General features: G+C 37.4%; 1 protein-coding gene across 5 annotated transcripts in view; it reads left to right on the plus strand.

Annotated features, from left to right (window-relative positions):
- HNRNPR (heterogeneous nuclear ribonucleoprotein R) overlaps window positions 1–24,637 on the plus strand; it is a 32,298-nt gene extending 7,661 nt beyond the window's left edge. For 2 of the 5 annotated variants that reach the window (XM_027520703.1, XM_027520714.1), the window contains 7 exons: window positions 444–557; window positions 13,701–13,877; window positions 15,417–15,552; window positions 17,002–17,207; window positions 20,810–20,959; window positions 23,107–23,228; window positions 23,346–24,626. In XM_027520703.1, coding sequence (XP_027376504.1) covers window positions 444–557; window positions 13,701–13,877; window positions 15,417–15,552; window positions 17,002–17,207; window positions 20,810–20,959; window positions 23,107–23,228; window positions 23,346–23,958 — 1,518 coding nt within the window. In that variant the 3' untranslated portion in view covers window positions 23,959–24,626. Of the gene's footprint in view, window positions 1–443; window positions 558–13,700; window positions 13,878–15,416; window positions 15,553–16,992; window positions 17,208–20,809; window positions 20,960–23,106; window positions 23,229–23,345 lie in introns of all 5 variants that reach the window. The other 3 variants (XM_027520725.1, XM_027520694.1, XM_027520685.1) reach the window with 2 other exon arrangements.
- Window positions 24,638–25,595: the final 958 nt, after the last annotated feature.

The raw sequence follows: 25,595 nt of genomic DNA on the forward strand, positions 1-25,595 counted from the left end.
ATTTTATTTGAAAAGAATCACTTGTGGATGTAAGCATGGTATGTAAAGGGAACAAATAAGGAAAAAATCTGATGTAGAGGGGATATAAAAGGAGGCATACTATGGTATGTAAGTATGAACAGATAGCTTGGGGTCAGCTTACATCGAAGTGTTAGTAATCCTTCCACCTTTTTTCTTTTCTCATTAAAAATAGATGACGTGTGCTCAGAGACTTAATTTGCCTACAACTCTTTCCATGCTCTGGAAAGGAGAAGTAAAAGTCTATGTATGTGAGAAGAACTAGTGTGAATGCTGTGATTTTTTTTTCTTTTCTTTTTTCTCCCTTGACTAAAATACCTAAAATGTTGGGGTACCTTTTGGAAAAGATTTCTATTTTGATTTGTGTGTGTGTTTGTATGATATTTCCCATTCAGGAACTGACAATCATGTCTGATTATCTTTAGGCCTTGCTTGAAAGGACCGGTTATACCTTGGATGTAACCACAGGACAGAGGAAGTATGGCGGCCCTCCCCCGGACAGTGTGTACTCTGGTGTGCAGCCTGGAATCGGAACCGAAGTGAGTGTTCTTCAGCCGTTTGCTGAAATCCTTCCAGTTTGTGAATATTTCTATCTATTGTATGATGGGGAAAATAACTTGGATTTTTTTCAAAGAGTAGCCATAACTTTTGTTTTGCTATCCATCTGTATTCTGCTGCCATCGTAAGCAGGGATAATCCTGTGAATGGTAGATACCTAAACACTTTGTAAAGGAATGTGTAGAGTTCTTGGAACTGGTAGCTAGAACTATGCAACTAGCGACACACCATTTTAGGTCCTTGGGATGAGGTTGTTAAGGAGAAGCAATTGCTTTATTCTGTTTTTCTTTTATGTCAAAATGGTGCTTGTCATCTCTCCTGACCCTCTCCTCCATCACATAGAAGATACTCAGTGTTTACAGAGAGATTTAGTGAAGGGAATGGGTTGCACAAGGGAAGGGTGTAGAATCAAAGGATGTAGGAAGGATTCTACATCAAAGGATGTAGAATCAAAAGGTTGAGCACATTGGTCTATACTTGAAAGAAGAGGGAGTCCCTTCTGCATCTGTGTGTTGATGAGGGTTTCTTCATATGCCTTTATGTTAGACTATTCTGACCCTTTAAATGGAGAGCACTGAATGCCAAGAGACAAGTCCCGTCATTGCAGGTCCCCTTTCTGATTTGATGCCTCCGTTGTCTTTTTAGTGCCTAGCATGATGCCGGGAGTATAGGAGGACAGATAATTGGTGGTTATGGTTTTTTTTTTTGAATACTGTAATCATGACCTCATAACTTAAAATCAGATTAAATGATAATCTTACAGGATTTTCTTTAAAACAAAGTGAAGGGGGTAGATCCTTAAATGATAGTGTCAGTTAAAATATTTAGGTGGTATTATTATGTATCTCCTACTTATTAGAATTTTAAGAAATTCTGAAACTTTACTCAAACATTATCAATGACACCCTTCTGAGTGCTGAAATTTAACTTTTGAGGCAGTCCAAAGCACAGATTGTTATTTCTAGTTTATGAGTATGTAAATAAAGACATCACCATTTAATGTAACTTTTTAGATCTATATCAGAGCTAATTTTAATTATGTTCTCTGTATGTAAATGTACATTTATTGGTGGTTGTTCCCTGAGCTTCTTTTATGCATTATTATAGTTAATTATTATAGTTATTCTGTTTCTTAATATTTAACATTATTAAAAGGACTCTAGGCCTTTTTATTTTTTGATACCTGAATCAGGTACATATACTTGTTTTTGAATTTCAAAAAACTACTGTAAATTACTTACTGCTCTATAATTATTGATAGAGTTGGGATTGGGACTCTAAGCCGTCTACATTCCTTATAGGAGAAAGTATCATTGAAACATAATATACTCACTGTTGTCCTCTCATTAATTCCCTGACACCATACTTAATGTTCTACTTATGTTGTGAACCCTTTCAAATCTACATTTATATTTTATTTTTAAAGAATATGGAGGGACTTCCCTGGTACTCCAGTGTAAGTTAAGGCTGTGCTCCCAGTGCAGGGGGCACGGGTTCAATCCCTGGTTGGGGAACTGAGATCTTCATGCCACATGGTGTGGCCAAAAGAATAATAAACAATATGGAAATATAACTCAGCTTTCTTACAGGGACTCCTGTACTATATGTATTTTTTTTCCTAATGGTTTTAAATTTGCACCTAAGCCCTCATGTAAACTGAATGAAAAATGGAATTGTTCCTTTGCCATTTTCTTGTTCCTGAGACAAGTTGAAACACCTCCAAGAGGGGAATACATTTTGAAAAAGTTATCAGTAGTATACCATTCATCATATGATATCCTCATCAGTTATTATTACACTTTCTTAGTTTCGTTTCTTTGACTGATTATAAAATCCTTAGAAATAAAAGTTATATCATACAGTTTTGTTCTTCACAGTGCCCAATATAGCCTACTGTAAAATTGGTTGTATCTATTTTGTAATTAATCGAAATATTTTTTTTTAGCCTGTTAGGTAGCTTCATTAATGAGCTCTTTAATGGAGACTTGTTTTATCTTTGCTCTGTGTAGATAAGGGACTGTGTGCTGCAGTCCATGGGGTCGCAAAGAGTCGGACACTACTGAGTGACTGAACTGAACTGAACTGATGTAGATAGGGAGGGATTTGCTAGTACTTTAAGATTTCACTGGAAGTTCTTCATTTAATAAACTGTTTTGAGTACCCAGTTAAAAACAAATCCTATGTTAAACATAAAATTTGTTTCAATTCAGTTCAATACAGTCACTCAGTCAATATCCGACTCTTTGCAACCCCATGGACTGCAGCACGCCAGGCTTCCCTGTCCATCACCAACTTCCGGGAGCTTGCCCAGTCTCATGTCCATTGAGTCAGTGACACCATCCAAACATCTCATCATTTAATTATTTTGACAAGTGTGTAAACTGAGTATTATGTTTCTAAGCATCACTTCAACCAGCATGTATTTGGCATACCTATATTCTGCCAGACCCTGCCTCAGTGCTGGTATTTATTTCTAGATAATCAACAATATATGGTCCTGCCTTTGAAGAGGAATCAGACACACACAGTCAGTCAGTTCAGTCACTCAGTCGTGTCCGACTCTTTGCGACCCCGTGAACTGCAGCACGCCAGCTCTCTGTCCGTCACCAACTCCCGGAGTTTCCTCAAACTCATGTCCATTGAGTCGGTGATGCCATCCAACCATCTTATCTTTGGTCCTCCCCTTTTCTTCCTGCCTTCAATCTTTCCCAGTATCAGGGTCTTTTCCAATGAGTCAGTTCTTCACATCAGGTGGCCGAAGTATTGGAGTTTCAGCTTCAGCGTCCATAAATAATATTCAGGACTGATTTCCTTTAGGATTGACTGGTTTGATCTCTTGCAGATTTTATATTGCACTCCCTCTGTAGGAGAAGATGTGTTTTTCTGTATGTTATCATTATGTGCAGCAGATATGGTTGCAGCATAAATCCCTATATGAGATCACCAGCCTAAAGCACTCCTGGCAAGCAGTTTGTTGCAACAAAATTGCAGTGTAAAGTTTTGGATTCCTCCTTTAAGTTCAGATTTCATGAGATTTGGCCCATACTTGTTGAAGATTAAAGTTTTGAAAATTAGGAGGGTTTTAATATATTGGGTTGATGATAGATTTAGTAAAGTGATTGGTTTTAATTGATACCACTTTTGATGCTCCAAGGTTTGGGGTTTTGTTCTTTTATGGCTCATTGCAGTTAGTAAAAACTACTACTGGCTCTTGATTGAGGAAGTTGAAATTAGGGTCAGTGCCTGATACTGACAGTATTGAAAGTAAGTTATGAGAAGACAATGAAGTTTTATCTTTGGATAAAATCTACTGTAAATTAACCCTATGGTGAATACTCATTAATGGACCTTGTTGCTAAGCATTGACCTTGAGATGAGAAATAAACAAGAATGTTAATACCAGTTTTGAAATGTATTTTTTTTTAGTGTGCCTTGGCTCTCAGACCTAGTATGGCTATAGTATTTTTGTATCCTTTTTTCCCTTTTTATTCCAGTTTTATTGAGAAATACTTGACATATAGCACTATGTAAGTTTAAGGTGTACAGCATAATGGTTTGACTTAAATACATCATGAAATGATGACCACAGTAAGTTTAGTAGGCATCCATCACCTCATAAAATTAAAGAAACAGAAAAATAATGGTTTTTCCTTGTGATGAGAACTCAGGATTTACTGTTAGCAACTTTGTTATATAGCATACAGCAGTGTTAATTATATTTATCATGTTGTACATTACATCCCTAGTTATAACTGGAAGTTTGTACCCTTCTTTAACTACTTTCATCCAGATCCTTCTCCTCCCAACCTTACCTCCGGTAACCACAAATTGATCTCTTTTGTGTGAGTTTGTTTCTCTCTTTGGTTTTGAAGTTCAGTTGACCTTGAACACTGCGTTAGTTCAGGTACAGGGCATAGTGATTGATACTTCTCTAGTTTCAAAGTGATCACCGTAAGTGTAGTCACTGTGTGTCACAGCACCTTTCTGTGCTTCAGCTGGTTTTGTAAAACTCTATTTCCTTGACAGAAATGTGATCTCCATGCAGATCATCTCTATATATTGGTAATAAACTCTGTATGTTGGACTTAACTCTCTGTTTTATTAGCTAGTTGAGGTGTTAAAAAGAAACAGGGTGTTTAACAGACCTATAAGTATGTGACTTTGTAACATTTGATTTGCATTATATATAAAGAAAAGCTGCTCTGTTTGCAAAAATAGCAAATAGAAGCCGGATATTGGAACGGCCATTGTAGATAATTGGAAGACACTGTTGATCTGCCTGGTTACTTCTGTCGATTGCTTCCAGAGTCTTCGGGGCTTCCTCTGTTACTGTTGAAGGAATCAGTGGGTAGACAACAGCCAAAACTTGTTCAAAACCTTAAAGTCTAATGAGTAAAGGAAGAACAGGTGTTAGGATATTCACTGGATTCTGTTGGTTCTGGTGGGGAGGGATAACCTGCACATGACCGCGCGTTTACTCTGGACAGCTCATATGGGGCCAGAATGGCTCAGGGATCAACACGGTAATAAAAGGAAAACATTCATATTACGTTTCAGTGCATTAAAAACTGAGCTTAAAAAGCTTTACAAAGAGGGATACTTAGTTTTTGAATACTATCTATTTTAAGCCTTTTAAAGTTCCTTTAAAGTCCTAAGTTAAATTGATCTTGAAATGAGACCATCTTCTGTTTCTCAAGCAAATCATTGTTTTTGGCCTGTTTCTTGATGGACCCCAGTGAATACAGCATTGGGCATAGGTTTGTTGATGTTTCTTTTATTTTTGTTTATATGTTTATTTTTGGCCACGCCATGTGCGGCATATGGGATCTTAGTTGCCTGACCAAGGATCAAACCCTTACCCCTTGCAGTAGAAGCGCAGAGTGCTAACCACTGGACTGCCAGGAAATTCCTTGATATTTCTAAAATAGAACAGTATTCTTGTGGAAAAGCTGTAATGTCAGGTGGACTTCTAACATTCATATGATCATGTAGAGTACAAGGAGCTTACTGTTATGAATTCTTTCTAATCAATCAGTTGCTTTTCCTGAAAATACAAGATCTTTTCAAGTATGGTTAGTGAAGTAAACCTGAATGTTTCTGAAAATATATACACATGTTAAGAAAGTAGTATAGTAATCTGACACTTAGATTCCTCATTTATTTGTGTTCAACTGTATATTTTTTAAAATATTCGTTTGTTGATTTTTGTCTGCACCGGGTCTTAGTTGCAGCACGCAGTATCTTCCTTGTAGTGTGTAGGCTTTTCTCCAGTTGTGCACAGGCTCCATCCAGAGAGCTGACTCAGTAGTTGCTGCATGTGGTCTTGGGGAGCTTAGTTGCCTGACCAGGGATTGAACCCATGTCCCCTGCACTGGAAGGCGGATTCTTAACCACCAGGGAAGACCCTTGTGGGTGTTCTCACAGTGCCACTGTGTGTGCTGTCTTTGCTGTTGCATGCGTTTGTAATGGGCAGGGAGAGAATACAGATGGTGAATGGTGTAATTACGAAGCATCACTGCATTATAATAGAAACGATAGAAAGCGGAATTTACTTCCCAGGACAGTGTTAAAATATTCAAATAACAAATATTCTCAAATATAAAGATATTCTAACCAGGCTAGACTTAGGTGTGGCCAGAGCCTAGCAACACTAAAAAATATATTTCAGAATTAATACCAATTACTCTTGTGTTCACAACAAACTGTTTAAAATTCTTAAAGAGGTGGGGATACCAGACCACCTGACCTGCCTCCTGAAAAATCTGTATGCATGTCAAGAAGCAACAGTTAGAACTGGACATGGAACAACAGACTGGTTCCAAATAGGGAAAGGAGTATGTCAAGGCTGTATATTGTCACCGTGCTTATTTAACTTACATGCAGAGTACATCGTGAGAAATGCTGGACTGGATGAAGCACAAGCTAGAATCAAGATTGCCAGGAGAAATATCAGTAACCTCAGATATGCAAATGACACCACCTTTATGGCAGAAAGCAAAGAAAAACTAAAGACCCTCTTGAGGAAAGTGAAAGAGGAGAGTGAAAAACTTGGCTTAAAACTCAGCATTCAGAAAGCTTAAGATCATGGCTTCTGGTCCCATCACTTCATGGCAAATAGATGGGGAAACAGTGGAAACAGTGAGAGACTTTATTGTTTTGGGCTCCAAAATCACTCTGGATGCTGACTGCAGGCATGAAATTAAAAGACCGTTGCTCCTTGGAAGAAAAGCTCTGACCAACCTAGACAGCATGTTAAAAAGCAGAGACATTACTTTGCCAACAGAAGTCCGTCTAGTCAAAGCTTTGATTTTTCCAGTAGTCATGTATGGATGTGAGAGTTGGACTATAAAGAAAGCTGAGGGTTGAAGAATTGATGCTTGTGGTGTTGGAGAAGACTCTTGAGAGTCCCTTGTTCTGCAAGGAGATCCAACCAGTCCATCCTCAAGGAAATCAGTTCTGAATATTCATTGAAAGGACGGATGCTAAAGCTCCAATACTTTGGCCACCTGATGTGAAAAACTGACTCCTTGGAAAAGACCGTGATGCTGGGAAAGATTGAAGGCAGGAAAAGAAGGGGACAACAGCAGATAAGATGGTTGGATGGTATCACCGACTCAGTGGACTTGAGTTTGAGTAAGCTCTGGGAGTTGGTGATGGACAGGGAGGCCTGGCATGCTGCAGTCCGTGGTGTCTCAAAGAGTTGAACACAGCTGAGCGACTGAACTAAACTACTCTTGTGTATTTGTCTCAGGATGCCATTTATCAGTAGTGTGTGTGTGTGTGTGTGTTTAAGTGCTGTGCCCTGTTAATCAGTGCTAATATATAGAGTTGTGAATGCTATAGGGTGATACAACTGAAACTAATGAGAAGTGGTCAGATTCTGGATAATTTGAGTGCGTATCTTAACAAGATTTATTGATGAAGTGGATACGAAGACATGAGAGAAAGGAGCAGAGGATGGCTTTAAGTCTTAGGACCTGAGCAGTTAGAAGGATGTAGTTGCCACTTACTAAAATGAGGAAGGCTGTAAAGAGCAGATTAGCAGGATTGAAAGGTAGTAGTTCAGCCTTGGACATGTATGAGTTAGAGGTCTCTTTGTCATCCAAATGGAGCTGTTGAGTGAGCCGTTACTTACGTGAGCTTGGAGTTCATAGGAGAGTTTTGACTGGTGATCATAAATATGGGAGGCATAAGTATCTAAGATGATGGTGTTTTCAGACCATGTTTGGATGTGGTCACCATGGAAGTGTATATAGCTAGAGAAAATTTTTAAGATCTGATTCCTTCAGCACTTCAACATTTAGAGAGATGGGGAGATGAGAAGGAACTAGCAAAGGGGACTAAGAAGAAGGAGGCAATGAAGGGGCTTCCCTGGTACTCCAGGGGTTAAGAATCTGCCTTCCAGTGCAGGGGGGGTTGGGTGTGATCCCTAGTCTCAGAACTAGGATCCCCACATGCTGAGGAGGGCTACTGAGTCTGTGCACTCTGGAGCCTGAGTGCCGAAACAAAGACTCAATGCAGCCAATAAATAAATTTTTAAAAGAGAGCCAATGAGATAAGAAAAACCAGGAGTGTGGTGTCCCAGAGGTCAAGTGAAGAAAGTATTCGCAGAAGGAAGGTCAGTTATATTAAACTTCCCAAGTAAGATGAGGACTAAGAATTGACATTTGATTATGATAGCATAAATGTTGTTAGTGACTTTGACTGGAGTGGTGACAAAAGCCACATTGGAAAAGATTCAAGAGACTAAGGAGATGAGCAAATTTGAGGCATTAAGAATATTATAGCTCTTCTGAGCAGTTTTGCTACAAAGGGTAGCAGAGAAATGGGACAATACTTAGAAGGTTTATAGTCAAGATATATTTTTGTTTTAATTGAAATTTTAAAGAAAAGGGACTTCCCAGGTGGTCCGGTGCCTAAGACTCTGCATTTCCAGTGTGGGGGGCTTGGGTTCAGTCCCTGGTCAGGGAACTATTAAATCCCACATGCTGCAACTGAGAGTCTGCCTGCCGTAACTAAGACCATGCATAGCCAAATAAATAAATATTAAAAAAAAAATTTAAGGGGGAGATTGTAATATACTATGTGCTGATGGGAATGATCCATGTATAAAGGAGGAAATTGATGATAAAATTGTTGTCAGACCAAGAGTCCTTGAGTAGGACAGAAGGGAGGGCATCTAGCGTATAAGTCACAGTACGAGATAGATGTTCATACATGTATTTACTCAAAGATGAGCAACTGTTATGACCCTGGCACTGCATTCAGTACTGGGAATAAAATGAGCAACACGATGTGGGCTCTCTGCTTACATGGAAGCTGAATGCTTTTGCTGATGTTACTCTCAGATGAGAATCTTGAGACTTGCTGATTTAGAAACTTGTTCACCGTAACTGGAATGTAGATTTGAATCCAACATAGCTTAAAACTCACTGTTCCTCACATTCTGCCTGCCTTTAAGCTTTCACCCTGCTACACCAAGCCACTGTCATCTCTTGCCCTGTTAACCTGACTGGTCAGCCTGTTTTTCTTTACGATCCACTTTCTACCCTGCTGCTTCTACCCTGCTGCCAGTCTTATTTCTTTTAGGACATAAATAATACCTGGTTATTTGTCTGCTCAAGAGTCCTCTTAACATCTTTCTAACATGTTTGGAATAAAACTCTTAAACTTCTAACTGTGGTTTAATTTAATCTGGTCCGCATTTTCTCTTTCTCATCACTGTCTCCTGTGTGGACCTTTTATTTAATCACTGGCCTATTTGCTGTTCGTCAGATATATCAGTTGTACTCGGTATCTTTTTGTACTTGTTCTGTCCCCGTGGAATGCCCTTTCCTCATACTTTTGCTTTATTTTCTCTCTCAGGTCTCAGTTCAAATTTGTCTTCTCAGGGAGGCCCTCCTACTTAAAATATAACCTCTTATTCATTTATCCCTTTTCTTTGCTTTTATATTATAATTTCCTCCTGAAATTGTATTGTCTTTTAAATTGTCTGTCTCTTAGCAGTAGAATGTAAGCTTCATGAACATCTAGACCTGTCTGTGGTGTTCACTCATCTCTGCTGCTGCTGCTGCTAAGTCGATTCAGTTGTGGCCGACTCTATGCGACCCCGTAGACGGCAGCCCACCAGGCTCCCCCGTCCCTGGGATTCTCCAGGCAAGAACACTGGAGTGGGTTGCCATTTCCTTCTCCAACCCATGAAAGTGAAAAGTGAAAGTGAAGTTGCTCAGTCGTGTCCGACTCTTAGCGACCCCATGGACTGCAGCCCACCAGGCTCCTCCATCCGTGGGATTTTCCAGGCAAGGGTACTGGAGTGCGGTGCCATTGCCTTCTCCTCATCTCTAGAATGTAGAAGAAAAATACATGGCCTATGAGTCCACGCCTCATGAAAGGTTTGGACAAGTTCTGTGAATAGGGAGGGAGCTAGTTACCTGCACTGGAGCGACTTCAGGCTGGCATTTTATTTATTTACTTACGGATTTATGGCTGTGCTGGGTCTTGGTTGCTGCACATGGACTTTGTCTAGTTGCAGAGAGCGGTAGCCACTCTGTAGTTGCAAGGCCCGGGCTTCTCGTTGTCGGGGCCTCTTCGGTTGTGGAGCAAGGGCTCTAGGTGCACTGGCCTCAGTAGCTGGAGCTCATCGGCTCTAGAGCACTAGCTTCAGCAGTTGCTGTACATGGGCTTAACTGCTCCGTGGCATGTGGGGTCCTCCTGGACCAGGGATAGAACCCATTGCCCCTGCACTGCAAAGCAGACTCTTAACCACTGGACCATCAAGGAAGCCCTCGAGCTGATATTTTAAAAATTAATTGGATATGGATGGGAATTGGAGGGATTAAAAATATCTGAGGTTTTTTGTTTATGAGAGTATTTTTCCTCAGTCATTTGCCGGGGGTGGGGCTGGGGTGGAGTGGGGTGGTGGTTAGCAGAAATTATGTTCTCCTAAGAGAAATGTGGGAAAAAATCAGAGGAACTGATTGACAAGGGTCAGTTTTAGTTATTTTGATTTTTGGACAAAGGAAACTTGTTACATATACATTGTACCTTTATTTTAAATAAAGAAAATAAAATTAGAATTTTTTCATGTATCGATAACCACTTTTAACATTCTGATAATAGTCATTCTTATCTGTACATATATTTATACTAAAAAAAATGAAAATTGGTATTGCTAAAATTACTGATGATTTGAGGTAAAATCAGGACTACCAAGAGGAAGTGTTTAATAGGTAGTTGGAGATACAGAATTAGATCTTGAGATATATAGGAGGTATTGGGAAATGACTGTAGCATTGTATGTGAATATGGATGTTAATATGATCCTTACAAGGGAAGGAAGTACAGTGAATTATGGGAAATAGGGCTGTAACTTTGGGAAACATGCAGCTTATATTATTAAATGGATAGAAGAATCACCATGGAAAGGATAGAGGAGTAGTTAAAGGTAAGACTAGGTTAGTGGGGGATTCTGAGGTTTTTCCAGTAGTCATGTATGGATGTGAGAGTTGGACTATAAAGAAAGCTGAGCGCCAAAGAATTGATGCTTTGAACTGAGAAGACTTGAGAGTCCCTTGGACTGCAAGGAGATCCAACTAGTCCATCCTAAAGGAGATCAGTCCTGAGTGTTCTTTGGAAGGACTGATGTTGAAGCTGAAACTCCAATACTTTGGCTACCTGATGTGAAGAACTGAGTCATTGGAAAAGACCCTGATGCTGGGAAAAATTGAAGGCAGGAGGAGAAGGGGACGCCAGAGGATGAGATGGTTGGATGGCATCACCAACTCAATGGACGTGAGTTTGGGTAAACTCCAGGAGTTGGTGATGAACAGGGAGGCCTGGCGTGCTGCGGTCCATGGGGTCGCAAAGAGTCAGACACAACTGAGAGACTGAGCTGAAAGTTTACGGGAAGAGAAGTTTCAGAAGGTAGCATCACTAGTGTTAATGCTTGTTGAGAAGGCAAGGATGATGATGAGATTGAGGAAGGGAAGACTTTTTAATTTGGTCCTTAAAAGTCCATTAGTGACATTTGGGTGTACAATTTAGTGTTGGAAGAAGCTAGTTTTTAGAGAGTTTAAAAGCATATGGGAGGGAAGCTGCAAGAGAGAGCGTGCATATGTGTACTCACAGCTGATTCACATTGTTCCATAGCAGAAATCAACACAACGTTGTAAAGCATTTATCCTCCAATTAAAAAAAAAATGGAAAGAAACTGATACCAAAAAAATGTAAGAAAGAAATAGAAATGGAACTTGATCATGACTACATGATAGAACAATTAAAAAAAGCATAGATGCAAGTGCTTTTCAGAGTGAGCTTTCATTAGAAAGATGGTTCTGTAGGGATGTCACTGAGATGATTGCCGATCTGTTACTTATGCCTTTCTTAGCTGCCCGGTATTAAGCATACAGTAGATGTGTTGAAAAGAATAACTGCATGAGTGAAAGCAAACAGGTAAGGGCCAGATGTTTAAAGCATTTAAAAATGAAAGGAACAATAACAGGCTAAAGAAGGGGTTTTTGTTATGGGAGATCTGGCATGTTTAAAGATGGAAGAACTGTGGGAAGGAAAGAATGTACTGAACAAGATAGGACAGCTGAAGAAATAAAGGTTTAAAATTATTTCCAGAAGAAGGTAGTAAGAAGAAATGGGCTTATTTATTAGGGTTAAGGAGCTACTCTTGTTTTGGAAAAGAGGTACATTTTTTTCTCTGAGGTATAAAGGAAGGAAGTGAAAAGAGATGTTGAGAAAAGTTTTTAAGGCTAAGAGGAAAGAATGTTAGGAAAACCAATGACTTTTCAGGCGACCCTCTTAGAATGAGATTTCATGAACGAGGATTGGAGATTTTAAGGAATTAGAAAAATTAGAATAACTGTTGTGTAAGAATCTTGCTAGAGATTCAGAAGACCACCTCAGATTTTACCAGATAGCAGTGAAAGTGAACCTGATTATTTTGAAAAGGATTGTCTTAAAATACCACAGCTCTTACAGAATTTAACACCAGAAACTTAATCTCCAATAATTTGGCATCTTTTGGATTGCTGGTATTACTTCATTAGTGTTAGTATTAGTCACTCAGCCATATCCAACTCTTTGTGATCCCATGGTCTATAGCCTGGCAGGCTCCTCTGTGCATAGAATTCTCCAGGCAAGAATACTGGAGTGGGTAACCATTCCCTTCTCCAGGGGATCTTCCCAGCCCAGGGATAGAACCCAGGTGTCCCGCGTTGCAGGCACATTCTCTACTGTCTGAGTTTCAAGGGAAGCTCATTACTTCATTTCAGTTCAGTCACGTCACTCAGTCGTGTCCGACTCTTTGCGACCCCATGGACTGCAGCACGCCAGGCTTCCCTGTCCATCACCAACTCCTGGAGCTTACTCAGACTCATGTCCATCAAGTCGGTGATGCCATCCAACAAAATCTTCAAATTATGATGATTTTTTTTCATATCTTAAAATGTAATATTCTGATAAAGGAATTCTGATGAAAGAAAAATTAAAGCAGTGGAGTTTTTTAAGTAGTAAAGATTTTAGAGTTGAGAAAATTTGAAAGAGACCTCATCGATCTTTTATTCAGTTTTTTTTTTTTTTAATTTAACTTTTATTGTAACTTTACTGAATTGGCATGTTACTGTAGTGAAAATGGAAGTGTTACTCGCCTAGTCATGGACGACTCTTTGCGACCCCGTAGGCTGTGGCCCACCAGACTTCTCTGTCCATGGAATTCCCCAGGCAGGAATACTGGAGTGGGTTGCCATTCCCTTCTCCATATTCAAGCATGGTTTTTCTAAAAATGCAGATGTATTTCAACAAATATTTATATAGGCCTTTTATTTTTTGTGAGAAAAGGACAGATTACAAAAATTTAAGATTTAGAGTTATTACTACAAATTTTGAGTGCTTACTGTTAATCAGTTTCCATTTTTCAGTATAGAATATTGTTCTGTATTGATGCCCTGAAAGTCATTATAATGAAAAACTAGGGTTAACTTTGTAAGATTCAACTTGCCCCGATTTTTCCTTAACCATCTTTGTGTCCCCACCCCCTAAAAAAGGCACCTAGGCTTTGTGGCTCTAAAATCAAATGCTTGTTACATTGGGATTCTAACACACAGGTTTTATTTCAGGTCTTTGTAGGTAAAATACCAAGAGATTTATACGAGGATGAATTGGTGCCCCTTTTTGAAAAGGCTGGTCCCATTTGGGATCTGCGTCTTATGATGGATCCACTGTCTGGTCAGAACAGAGGGTATGCATTTATCACCTTCTGTGGAAAGGAAGCTGCACAGGAAGCTGTTAAACTGGTATGTGATAAACAGAACAAATACCCATTGTCTAGCAAGTCATTTGAGAGAAACACGTCAAGTAAAAACATTTGCAGTTAACGTTGTTTCATTTACTTTAAAAGTTTTATATTGACTGAGTTAGTATGTGTCTGGTGGCTATTTTTTCATATTATGAAAGTAAAAAATAAAATACCCCAGAAGTAAGATGATAGTCTCCCATAATTCTAAGAAGTTATTTATTACAGCAGTTAGTATCTAAAGTTTCATTTGAATATTTGTTTTTTGCAGTTCTCCCTTTTGATCTTAGAAATGTCAGTTCTTGCTGTTAAACTTTAGAGTAAAATTCTTAAAGTGTGATGAAGTCTGGAATGGGTTCTGGGGAATATAACTGGGCTCCTTGACTTTGAGGACACAATTTGGGAAATGATTGTGAATCTCTTTGTTTTTATCATAACCTAATCATACAATTTATTTTCTAAGTATATTCTCGTTCTTTTCTTTTTGTTTCCAAACTCTCCAGTTCTCTTTGTCTTTAATCTTTCTCTTTTTCTATTACTTGATAACCAGTCTTCTAGGAATCTCCTTTCTTTAGGGCCTTTTACCCTTTGTACTTATTTCAGAGTAGTACACAAATTAAGTATGGCTTCACTCCTACTGTGTTAAGATACAGTCATCTCAGTAACTCAGAATAGCAGTGTCATTGGTTTCTGGGGATACTCTTGCCAGACAGCTGAAGGCCTCAGTCTAGTTCTAGTTCTTTTAGAATGGTAACCTCTTTCACCAAAGCTTTTCATTTCATTAGTTGCCTCTAAATTTGTTCTACTTCTAACTTGACCCAGATTTTTGTTTTTATTATGGACCTTTTTCCTTCCAGTTTCTTTATTTAGTACTGAGAAGTTTTTAAAGCTTTATTTCCTTGCTTCTGGCAACATATGGATGATTTTTATTTTAATTACATATTTGTTTTGTAAACTAATTGGTAAGTAATGTTAATGCATAAACAGCTCAAGTTTACCTAGGAAATCATCACCATAACCATTTAAATAAAACACTTTATTCCTATGATTTAATACAATTTTGAAAGTATTATGTTTAATATGAAGTTTAAATTTTTTAAATTCTGTTTTATGTAAAAGGTGAAATCCTTCTACTTTTCTTTGCATTGATTAAACATAGTTGTTATTCTTTACATATTGTTGTTTTCCTGAGACTTATCTATATCTCATTTCATCTCCAAGGGCTCTGAATTACCAGTCTCAGGAATTTTTTCTAAAATTCTCTGGTTAAAAATCTTGAGATTGATAATATTGAAATAAATCAAATCTTTTCAAAGGTGGAGTGAATTTGATAGAGCAGTGAAGGTTAATGAAACCAAACTAAAACAGAGGCTGTAAAAGTTTAAAATAACACATTTTATATTATGGCAAGCATGAGGGAACTTGGTGAATTCATGAAGCAGGGAGTGTTTGACCTTGAATTGTTTGGTTTTTTAGACTGAGGTCAGTTGTTCTGAGTTTGGGGTGGTTGTGGGGTGTCTGGTTCTGTTCTTCCTTTCAGTGTGACAGCTATGAAATCCGCCCCGGTAAACACCTTGGAGTGTGCATTTCTGTGGCAAACAACAGGCTTTTTGTTGGATCAATTCCGAAGAATAAGACTAAAGAAAACATTCTGGAAGAATTCAGTAAAGTCACAGGTAAAACAAAAATGTATTTAGAAAGTAGTTTTGGGAAATCTGTGGTATACTATAAGTGCAAAAAAAGAGGTATATCTTAATCTAAGAAATCACGCATCTACTGAGTGTCTAAATTTCCTCCTTTCTGTTCTTTTAGTGGTTTGGACTAAACAACTTCTCTTGTAGCCTCAAGTTCTTGGAATGTCCTCTTCGCTTCTTTTCCTTAATTGAACCATAACTTTTGACACCACCTTTGCCCTGTAGCTCTCAAGTGAAGGCTTTCTCCCCATCTGGTGTTCAGTGCACTCTAAGACCAAGGGGACGAGAGCGCTTCTCCTCCTCTCCTTCTTCCTCTTACCTTGTCTGCTTCAGATTTTTCCACATTTCCAATCCTAAATCCGTGGAATTGATTGGAGAAGAAAATTTTAGATCACAGATCTATCTATCTATATATATCTATATCTATATCTATATATTTATATGTAACAAAATTTAGCAGAATTACATTTTCACTTACCAAATATGATTTAATCATACACATTCCATTTCATTTTTTAAAATGCTGATGGAGACCCACTAATGGTAGCTGCATTGTAAAAGACAACTTTTAGACCATTGCTTCTTCATCCTGTATAAAAACCACTATTTCTTTACATTTTTGTTGTCCAGACATATTACAGACAAACAGTCCTTTCCCCTTCCTTCAAGCTGTTATCTGTTGCTCTTCTGGTTTCAGTCTTGTGTTAATTGGAGATCGCTTCTGGCTCATAGTCTTTCTCTTCGGTCCTGAATTAACTTGTTGTTAGTACTTTCAACATCTATGTGGATGAACCATCCAGTACCGTAATCTCCTAGTTTTATGACTGCCTCATCTCTGGTCCTTTACTTCCGCTCTACCACATCCAAATCACATTCTGGATATTGCTGCTAGAAATAAAATCTAATTACTCTTAAGGATTTGGATAATATGTGGAAAGGTGAGGGTACAGGACTAAGATCAGAGGTACATTTTAACCAGTTACTTATTTATTACTTGGTAAAAATAGTAACTTTTAAAAACTTAAGAGTCAAGGATGATTTTTGGTTATAATTAGTTGTTGCGTGTTCTCTTGAATTTATATTTGGTTTTTAAGTTCCTTGGTAGTATTTTCATAAGTTTTAGTAAGGTCATGTTAGGTCAAACACTCTTTAAAACATTGTAAAATAGAATGTTATAGGTCAGAATACAGTAGTTGGACTTACTGTCTATGACTGTACTTTCAGGGCCCCTAAAATTCAAAGGAACATAACATATCGTCCATAGCTCCATATCTAATAATTCTGATTTAGTTGTCTAGCTGGATAATTAGCAGATCATTATGAGGCTTCTTCAATTACTTTTTGCTCTTCGGCAAGTGGATTTAGGTCTACCTAAGCGCTAAATGTGTGGTGGATGCTTTTGGCTTATATATCTGGCTGTTGGTTTAACAGAGGGTTTGGTGGACGTTATTCTCTATCATCAACCCGATGACAAAAAGAAGAATCGGGGGTTCTGCTTCCTTGAGTATGAGGATCACAAGTCCGCAGCACAAGCCAGACGCCGGCTGATGAGTGGAAAAGTGAAAGTGTGGGGGAATGTAGTTACAGTTGAATGGGCTGACCCTGTGGAAGAACCAGATCCAGAAGTCATGGCGAAGGTAAATGCAGTATCTTGTGTTGGGGGTGCGGTTATCATTTACTTTTTGTACTTAGAATATAAGCTTGAATATTTCAAATTTTACAGTAAATACAAATTGTAGCTCTTGATCTTAACTGTTTAAGCAAAAACCTGCTTTAGCACCAATTTAACAGCCTGTCCTGGTATCCAGGAATTTCCATTGACCATTTCTTTTTCTGCAGATAAATGTGTAAAAAGAACTGAAGTTAAATCCCCCTTCAATTATGTGTTTCTATGCCTACTGAGAGTTTGATTAGTGCTTGGCACTGTCAAAGATACAAAGATAAAAATGTTAAGAAAAGAAAAAAAACAAGGTCTTCTGGAATAAAGAGAGAAGTAATGTTTTGGAGATTATGAATTATAATTTTCATTGACCATACTATGACTTTTATTACATGGCTATGAATTATATTTTATTTAGATTTAGTGTCTTTTTTAATGGATCAAGTTTCCTTATAGTATTGTCTCCATGAAGAAAGGTGAAGGGTTATCATGTTTGCTCTTATGCATGGCAAGTCCTGTAGTGGACTTTCACTTTCTTCCTAAGCCCTATACTTTCATTGCCGGGATCTTGGCCTGGTAAAGGATGGTTCCGTGAGTCCTGGTTCTTAGGCTTTCCTCTGGGTGATTCCTGGGGGTGAAGGGACATATCTGAGTTGCATCTCTGTTGGCTTTTAGTGAATTTTTGATTATTTTGGTGTATGTCTCTTGACCTCTTGGGGGCCACAACTCTGTGGATGACCATAAATGAATGGTTGGGTTATTCTGGATTGAAAAGTCTTTTCTGCAAGCTTCTTCAGAATCTGAGGTGACAGTCCTCACTGTTGATTAATTTGGAGGAGGGACCTGGTTTATACTAACATGATAAAAGCTTTTGTAAGCAAAAACATTTTTGGATTATACAAAGATCCACTGAGAATGAACCAGAGAGACTCAGATGTGTTGCACACTTCTATATTCCTAGAGTAGATAGGAGTCAAGGGAAGGAGCTAGAAATCTGAAGAGCCCTGATTATTTTTGTTTATTACTAGCTTGATTTTAATTCCACTTGTTTCTTCTAATACAGTTGTGACTTTGAGCAAACTTTCTGAATTTGGATGTTGTCTATTTTATTGGAGTTGGATAAATCTCTTTATAAGATCTCTTACAACTTTGAATCTGTCTTGTAGAAACTGACTATGGCCTGTATTGCATTTTCTAAAATATTTTAAAAATAGTATTACGGATTGAGGGGGCATTTTTATTTTATATTAGGTTATAGTTGAGTTATAACGTTGTGTTAGTTTCAGTTGTACATACAGGTGTCTTTCTTTTTCCTACTGAGTGCTTTAAACATTATTTCAACTGGTAATTTTTATATAGGATACTTTGGTTTCATCTCAGAAAAGAAAAAAGATCTATGTTGAGTTTCAAAAAAGAAGGTAAATAAAGTAATGGAGGCCTGTCTGATGTAGAAAAAGATGTCAATATGACAACATTGAGGAAATTAAAGGGGTTAAAGATAGAGGTAGAAGACTTTTCCCCCCTTGAATTTGTGTCTTCCCCAAATCCTCTTTACTTAGTCCTTTATCTAAGGCAACAATTTGTTTGGTAGGTATGTTAATTTTTTTGTCTAAACAAGTAATGTATTTCCTTAGTTCACAAATCAAAATTATATAGAAAAGTATAGCCAAGGAATTCCCATTTCTACCTCTAGCTCCAACTACTGTTTCCTCCTTGTCCCTTGTAGATATCCAGTGTTAGTGGTCTCTGGTTTATCCTTGTAGTGCTTAGCAGGCAAATATAATTACATATTCTTTCCTTCCCTACTTCTGACACAAATGGTTACTGGTAGCTATATTGATGAATTATGTTTTTTTTATTCACTGTCATATTTCATCTCATCTCGTATTTCAGCTCTAAGGAAGTATACCATTATTTTATGTATCGCTAAGAAATTGTAAAATGCTGCCAATTAAACTATGACAAGTGCTTGTCTGTCACATTGACTTAAATTGGATCCCTATTTTGGAGGTATAAAATGGGGGAAAAAATCTTAACAATGGTGTATCCTCACATTGTTTTTTTTAATATCAGCTCCTAATTTTTTATGATATGTACTTTTTCATTCCGTAGGTGTACCATAGTATATTCAACTAGCTGGACATTGGATGTTTCTAATCTTTTGTTGTTATAATACTGTAATGAGTAAGCTTATATCATTTCAGTTAATATAAGTACAGACATATCTATAGGATAGATTTGTGGGTCAAAGGGTAAATGCATCTGTAATTATTAAGATACTGACCATATTTTCTGTAGGAGGTGCACTTGTATTCTGTTCTCCACAAGCAGAATACAGCAGGATGTTCCTTCCTATCCTTGTTAAAAGAGGATAGGCTCAAACTTGGTTTTGCCAAATTTCATAACAAGTGGTATCTCATAGCTCTTTTATGATTTGTCTCTCTTTACTGTACATGCCTGAATTTACATTTCTTATGCATCTAAGGACTATTTATGTTTCTTTGTATGAACCATGTATTCATGAATTTTGCCTATCTTTCCATTCATTTGTTTTTCTGTTGATCTTTTTCTTATTTTGTAGAGTTCTGATATAAAAGACAGGTTAACTGTTTGTGATGCTTTTTTTTTTTTTATTTTACTTACGGTATTTTCTACCACATGGAAATCTTTTTTTTTAGTAGTTGAATTTTTCAGTCCTTCATATAGATTTTAAATTAACAAAACCTTCTCCAGTGCAGTGTTACATAATTATTTTCTTATTTTCTTCTAATACTTTAAACATCCCCCTCCTTTAAAATTTTCCATCTATTTGGACTTTATCCTAGTATATAGTATGGGGTATGAGTCCACTTTTCGTCGTTATTCAGATCAACACTGCACTGATTAAATGATTTAAGCAATGAATTGATAGTTTGTTTTATCTAGTAGGACTAGTCTCTAAATTTTATTCTTATTTTTTCCCTGGCTACTACTGCTTGTTTATTTTTTCATATGAACTTTAGAATCATGAGCTCATCCAGTTCTTGGGTTGGGAAGGAGGGACAAAAAAACTTGTTTCGGGGGGACTTATGAATCATGTTGGGCTTGCCAGGTGGCTCAGAGGTAAAGAATCCACCTGCCAGTGCAGGAGACCTGGGTTCGATCCCTGGGTCAGGAATATCCCTTGGAGAAGGAAATGGCAACCCACTCCAGTCTTCTTGCCCGGGAAATCCCATGGACAGGGGAACCTGGTGGGCTTCAGTCCACAGGATCACAAGAGTTGGACAAGACTTAACAGCTAAACAACAACAAAGGGACCCTATTAAATTAGTAAAGTAACTTAGTAATAATTTTATTTTGGTCCTTTGAAGGTCCTGTTCACAGTATTAGGCACTGTAATAACATGGCAGGAAAAGAAACTGATAATTTATATAAATTGGTAACAATTATTTTCTCAGTTTTCATACCTTCTATGGTAGCACCTTTAGCACTTAATTGTTTTTGAGAAGAACACCTACGCCATGAAAATAGGAAGAAATACTTTAGGACTTCAGCTAAAATTAAGTAGCCAATGCCAGTTTTGTATGTTTGTTATATTAGGTGAAAGTTTTATTTGTGAGAAACTTGGCTACTACAGTGACAGAAGAAATATTGGAAAAGTCATTTTCTGAATTTGGAAAACTTGAAAGAGTGAAGAAGTTGAAAGATTATGCATTTGTTCATTTCGAAGACAGAGGAGCAGCTGTTAAGGTAGAAATTTTGATATTTTGTTTCTTGATATGTGAATTTTGTTGTTGAAACTTGCTAGAACACACAAAGTGACTTTATAAACAAATGAAATTGGTTTTCAGCTTTTACTGAACTCTGGAGCTTTCTTTTAATAATCTCTGTGAAGTGGTAGTAATGTAACAGGTAAGACTCTATATTTCAAAGCCTGATTATTACTAACTGAGTTTGTGACCTCAGGCAAGTTACTTTTAATCTCTGTATTATTTTTGTAAGCCTAAGCTTTGATAGCATGATACCTTGAAAATGTTAACAAGGAATAGTAATTAGCTTCCATAAATACCAAAATGATAGTGAATACATTGTAACTACTTTAGTTACTTGTTTAAGAACCTATGAGTGGAGCTGAGTAGTGTACATGGCTTCATATCTAGTACAGTGTAATTCAGTGGGTGTGTTCTGAGGGAATGGTTAGTTCTTCATAGTCTTGCCTTTCTTTGGTTCTCACAGTTTCAATAGTTGTTAGAAATATTTCTTGCATATAATAGTTAATTTGCTTGTTGATGATAGTATTTGAAAAGTATGAAAAACAGTATTTTCATATAGTGTCTAGAACATATAACCTGAGTACTCTGCTGCTTTCCGTTGATAGTGGATCAATATCATCTTTAATGGCTGAAATTTTCAGTTTCTTCCTCTTGTCCCTCTCTCCCTTCTGGAGAAAAGGGGAGGGGAGGGGCTGACAAAACAAAACACAGGGCAAAAATAAAAGATTTTTTATATAATTGGGGAGATAGATCTAAAACCCTTGGTGACTCAGGCCTGGTTCTTTTTTTGCATGTTTTGTCAGTAAAGCGGCCCCCCCCCCGTCTAATTAGGGCAGGTTTTATTTCCTGACCAGGGTACTGCTTTAAAATGTGCCTTATAGAATCTTTGACTAGTAGAATTTATTGGTTTGCTTTTTGATGGAAGCTAATTACTGAGACAGTATTGCTTATAAAATTCATAGCTTAGTACAGAACTTGTTTGGCTTCTGAATTGCGAGTGATAGGAAGGACAGATAACTAATAAATTTATACCTTCTAAATATTCATTTTGATTTACTTGGTATTAAATAACTGATTGTTCATAATTGAAAATAATTTTCAAGGGTGGTTTGCCAAAGCGATTTCTGAAATTGTAAGATTTCTAGCCTAGAAGATAGCCAGAGGAAAGAGTATAGACAGATGCTCTGTTCTTTTGTTTATACCAGGAAGCTTTTATAGATTCATTTAATTGCTTTAGTTGAAGCAGCCAAAAGCTTAGGTGGTAAAGGGGAAAAAACTCGGTAAGAGGAAGATACTGATTTAATCTTTTGTCTGGATACTTGTAAATCACTAAAATGTTCTTTACGGTTAGAGCATTTTATTATGTATGTCCAGAGAGGGTTGTATTGGGAAACAGAAAAACTGGTGAGGAGGTAATACTTGGTTACTGAGTTACCTGAACCTTGAAGTATGGCAGAAGTTATTAGGTGGAATGATAGAAATAAAAAACTAGAGCCCGGAATACTTTTGATTACTGCTTCCAGATGAGTACTTGAGTCTTAATTAGTTTAAGCCTTTGCTGGGCTCTGTGCTTTTAACCATTCAGGTAAAGTATATACCAGGTTAAGCATTGTTGGGGTGGGGAAGATGCTTTTTTTCTTTTTTTTTGGTTAGTATCATGTTGAATTTCACCGATAGTCTCATTTATATTTCAAATTCTTGATATTTTTATTAAAGAACAGTTTAAGACCTACAGGGTGAATGCCATGTTTGTTTAAAAATTTTAATCCTGAAAAGTTTGTTAATACTGGCATGTTCTCCAGATGGGAATTTGCTGTTTGTTTTGGCCTTAGCTTGAAGGAATTAGTTACTTGCAATTAAGGAGCAGTAACAAGCAGCTCTCTGCTTTATCTTTTTAAATATAATAATAGGACATCAGTTTTATTCTCAGTGTAACTTGCACATAAAGTAAGGTTGAGGGGAATAAGTATTTTGTGTATTTTTTAAAATTTGGTGGCTATATTCTTCTTGGAAATTAAAACAGTTGTGAATTAAATTGTTTATGAGGTGTATTAAATGGTACAGACAATGTTATGTTTAAGGTACTGTTACTTGTAAAATAAATTTGTTTCTAATTTTGCATAGGCCATGGATGAAATGAATGGCAAAGAAATAGAAGGAGAAGAAATTGAAATTGTCTTAGCCAAGCCACCAGACAAGAAAAGGAAAGAGCGCCAAGCTGCTAGACAGGCCTCGAGGAGTACTGCGTGAGTCTGCATTTAGTAAATATATCAGAGATCCGGTAGTTTAAAAAGTTGGGAAGAATCTTGAAGTCAGGAAAAATCTAACTTGTTTTTTCTTTTCTCCCTTCCCTCCATTGCTAGGTATGAAGATTATTACTATCACCCTCCTCCTCGCATGCCACCTCCAATTAGAGGTCGGGGTCGTGGTGGGGGGAGAGGTGGATATGGCTACCCTCCAGATTACTATGGCTATGAAGATTACTATGATGATTACTATGGTTATGATTATCACGACTATCGTGGAGGCTATGAAGATCCCTACTACGGCTATGATGATGGCTATGCAGTAAGAGGAAGAGGAGGAGGAAGGGGAGGGCGAGGTGCTCCACCACCACCAAGGGGGCGGGGAGCACCACCTCCAAGAGGTAGAGCTGGCTACTCACAGAGGGGGGCACCTTTGGGACCACCAAGAGGCTCTAGGGGTGGCAGAGGGGGTCCTGCACAACAGCAGAGAGGCCGTGGTTCCCGTGGATCTCGGGGCAACCGTGGGGGCAATGTAGGAGGCAAGAGAAAGGCAGACGGGTACAACCAACCTGACTCCAAGCGCCGTCAGACCAACAACCAACAGAACTGGGGTTCCCAACCCATCGCTCAACAGCCGCTTCAGCAAGGTGGTGACTATTCTGGTAACTATGGTTACAATAATGACAACCAGGAATTTTATCAGGATACTTATGGGCAACAGTGGAAATAGACAAGTGAGGGCTTGAAAATGATATTGACAAGATACGATTGGCTCTAGATCTACATCCTTCAAAAAAATTGGCTTATCTGTTTCATCTTTAAGTAGCAATTTGCTGCCATTTGTATTTGGCTGAAGAAATCACTATTGTGTATATACTCAAGTCTTTTTATTTTTTCCTCTTTTCATAAATGCTCTTGGACATTATTGGGCTTGCAGAGTTCCCTTATTCTGGGAGTTACAATGCTTTTATCGTTTCAGGCTTCACTTTAGCTTCAAAACAAGCTGAGCACACTGTTAAAATCATGATTTTGCAGAACCTTTGGTTTTGGACAGTTTCATTTTTTGGATTTGGGACAGCTTACATAGGGGTATGGAGTATGCTGTAAATAAAAATACAAGCTAGTGCTTTGTCTTAGTAGTTTGAAGAAATTAAAAGCAAACAAATTTAAGTTTTCTTGTATTGAAAATAACCTATGATTGTATGTTTTGCATTCCTAGAAGTAGGTCAACTGTGTTTTTAAATTGTTATAACTTCACACCTTTTTGAAACCTGCCCTACAAAATTTGTTTGGCTTAAACGTCAAAGCCGTGACAATTTGTTCTTTGATGTGATTGTATTTCCAATTTCTTGTTCATGTAAGATTTCAATAAAACTCAAAAATCTATTCAAAACATTACCTATTTCAAATTCAATTGTGTCCTAAAACATTATTTTATTCGTAATCCTTGCAAGGAATATTGTTTTCAAACTATAACTGCCTATGTGAGTGATCAAATTCATGCAAAATTTCTTGTCTATTCTAATATGTATCGTGGATATCAGACTGAGGATTAGTCTAAATTCTAATACTTATTCCAAATAGCACTTCATTGATTGATGTTCTTTCATAGTCATCTAATTTGGCAATTTTATCTTTTATTTTTATAAAAACAAGCTCAGGCTTTTGAACATTCTTGCAGGCATTGGATAATTTGCATTAAATAAAATGGGGTTGGGGAAGCAGACTGCTATTTATTTTGACCCACATTCTTTCTATAAAGGATAATTTGTTGTCTGAAGACCTTATTTGCTGGAGTGAATGTATATAGCAGGAAAAAATGTTAGTACTGTGGCGTCAATTGCTCTGCGGACTAAACTTCATGTAAACTTTCAGTATACATCATTGTAACTATCACTTCAGTTACTAATTAGGAATATAATTTCCTATTACTATGTAAATTTGCTTTGAGAAACACTCAGGCCTTGTAAGAGAGGCTTACAAATGCCCAGTAGTCCTACTTCTGACTTCCTGTTACTACCTCTTATTTTTATTTATTTATTTATTTATTTACTCAAATGGCTAAAAATTTTGTGGGCCAAATCATAACATCTACTTCCATTTCCTGTAGAAATTCTCCCTTTATCGTGAGAATTTTTTTTTTTTTTGCTTGAGAATAAGAGGAACAAAAGAATCTATAAACAGCGCAGAAAAGTCTGGATCACTTTCAAATAACCAATAAAAATTTTCCCTTCCATTTTATTCTTAGGCGGATCTAAAATGTTTTTAAATTATAAAAATAAGCCATTGGAGAAGAATTAAAATGGGCACACCTTTATTTTGTGTTTTGTTCCTGTTTGGTGTCTTTTATGAGTGGTATTAGATTTC

This window comes from Bos indicus x Bos taurus, chromosome 2 (assembly GCF_003369695.1).
Source record: "Bos indicus x Bos taurus breed Angus x Brahman F1 hybrid chromosome 2, Bos_hybrid_MaternalHap_v2.0, whole genome shotgun sequence".
In the NCBI taxonomy this organism is placed as follows: domain Eukaryota; kingdom Metazoa; phylum Chordata; class Mammalia; order Artiodactyla; family Bovidae; genus Bos; species Bos indicus x Bos taurus.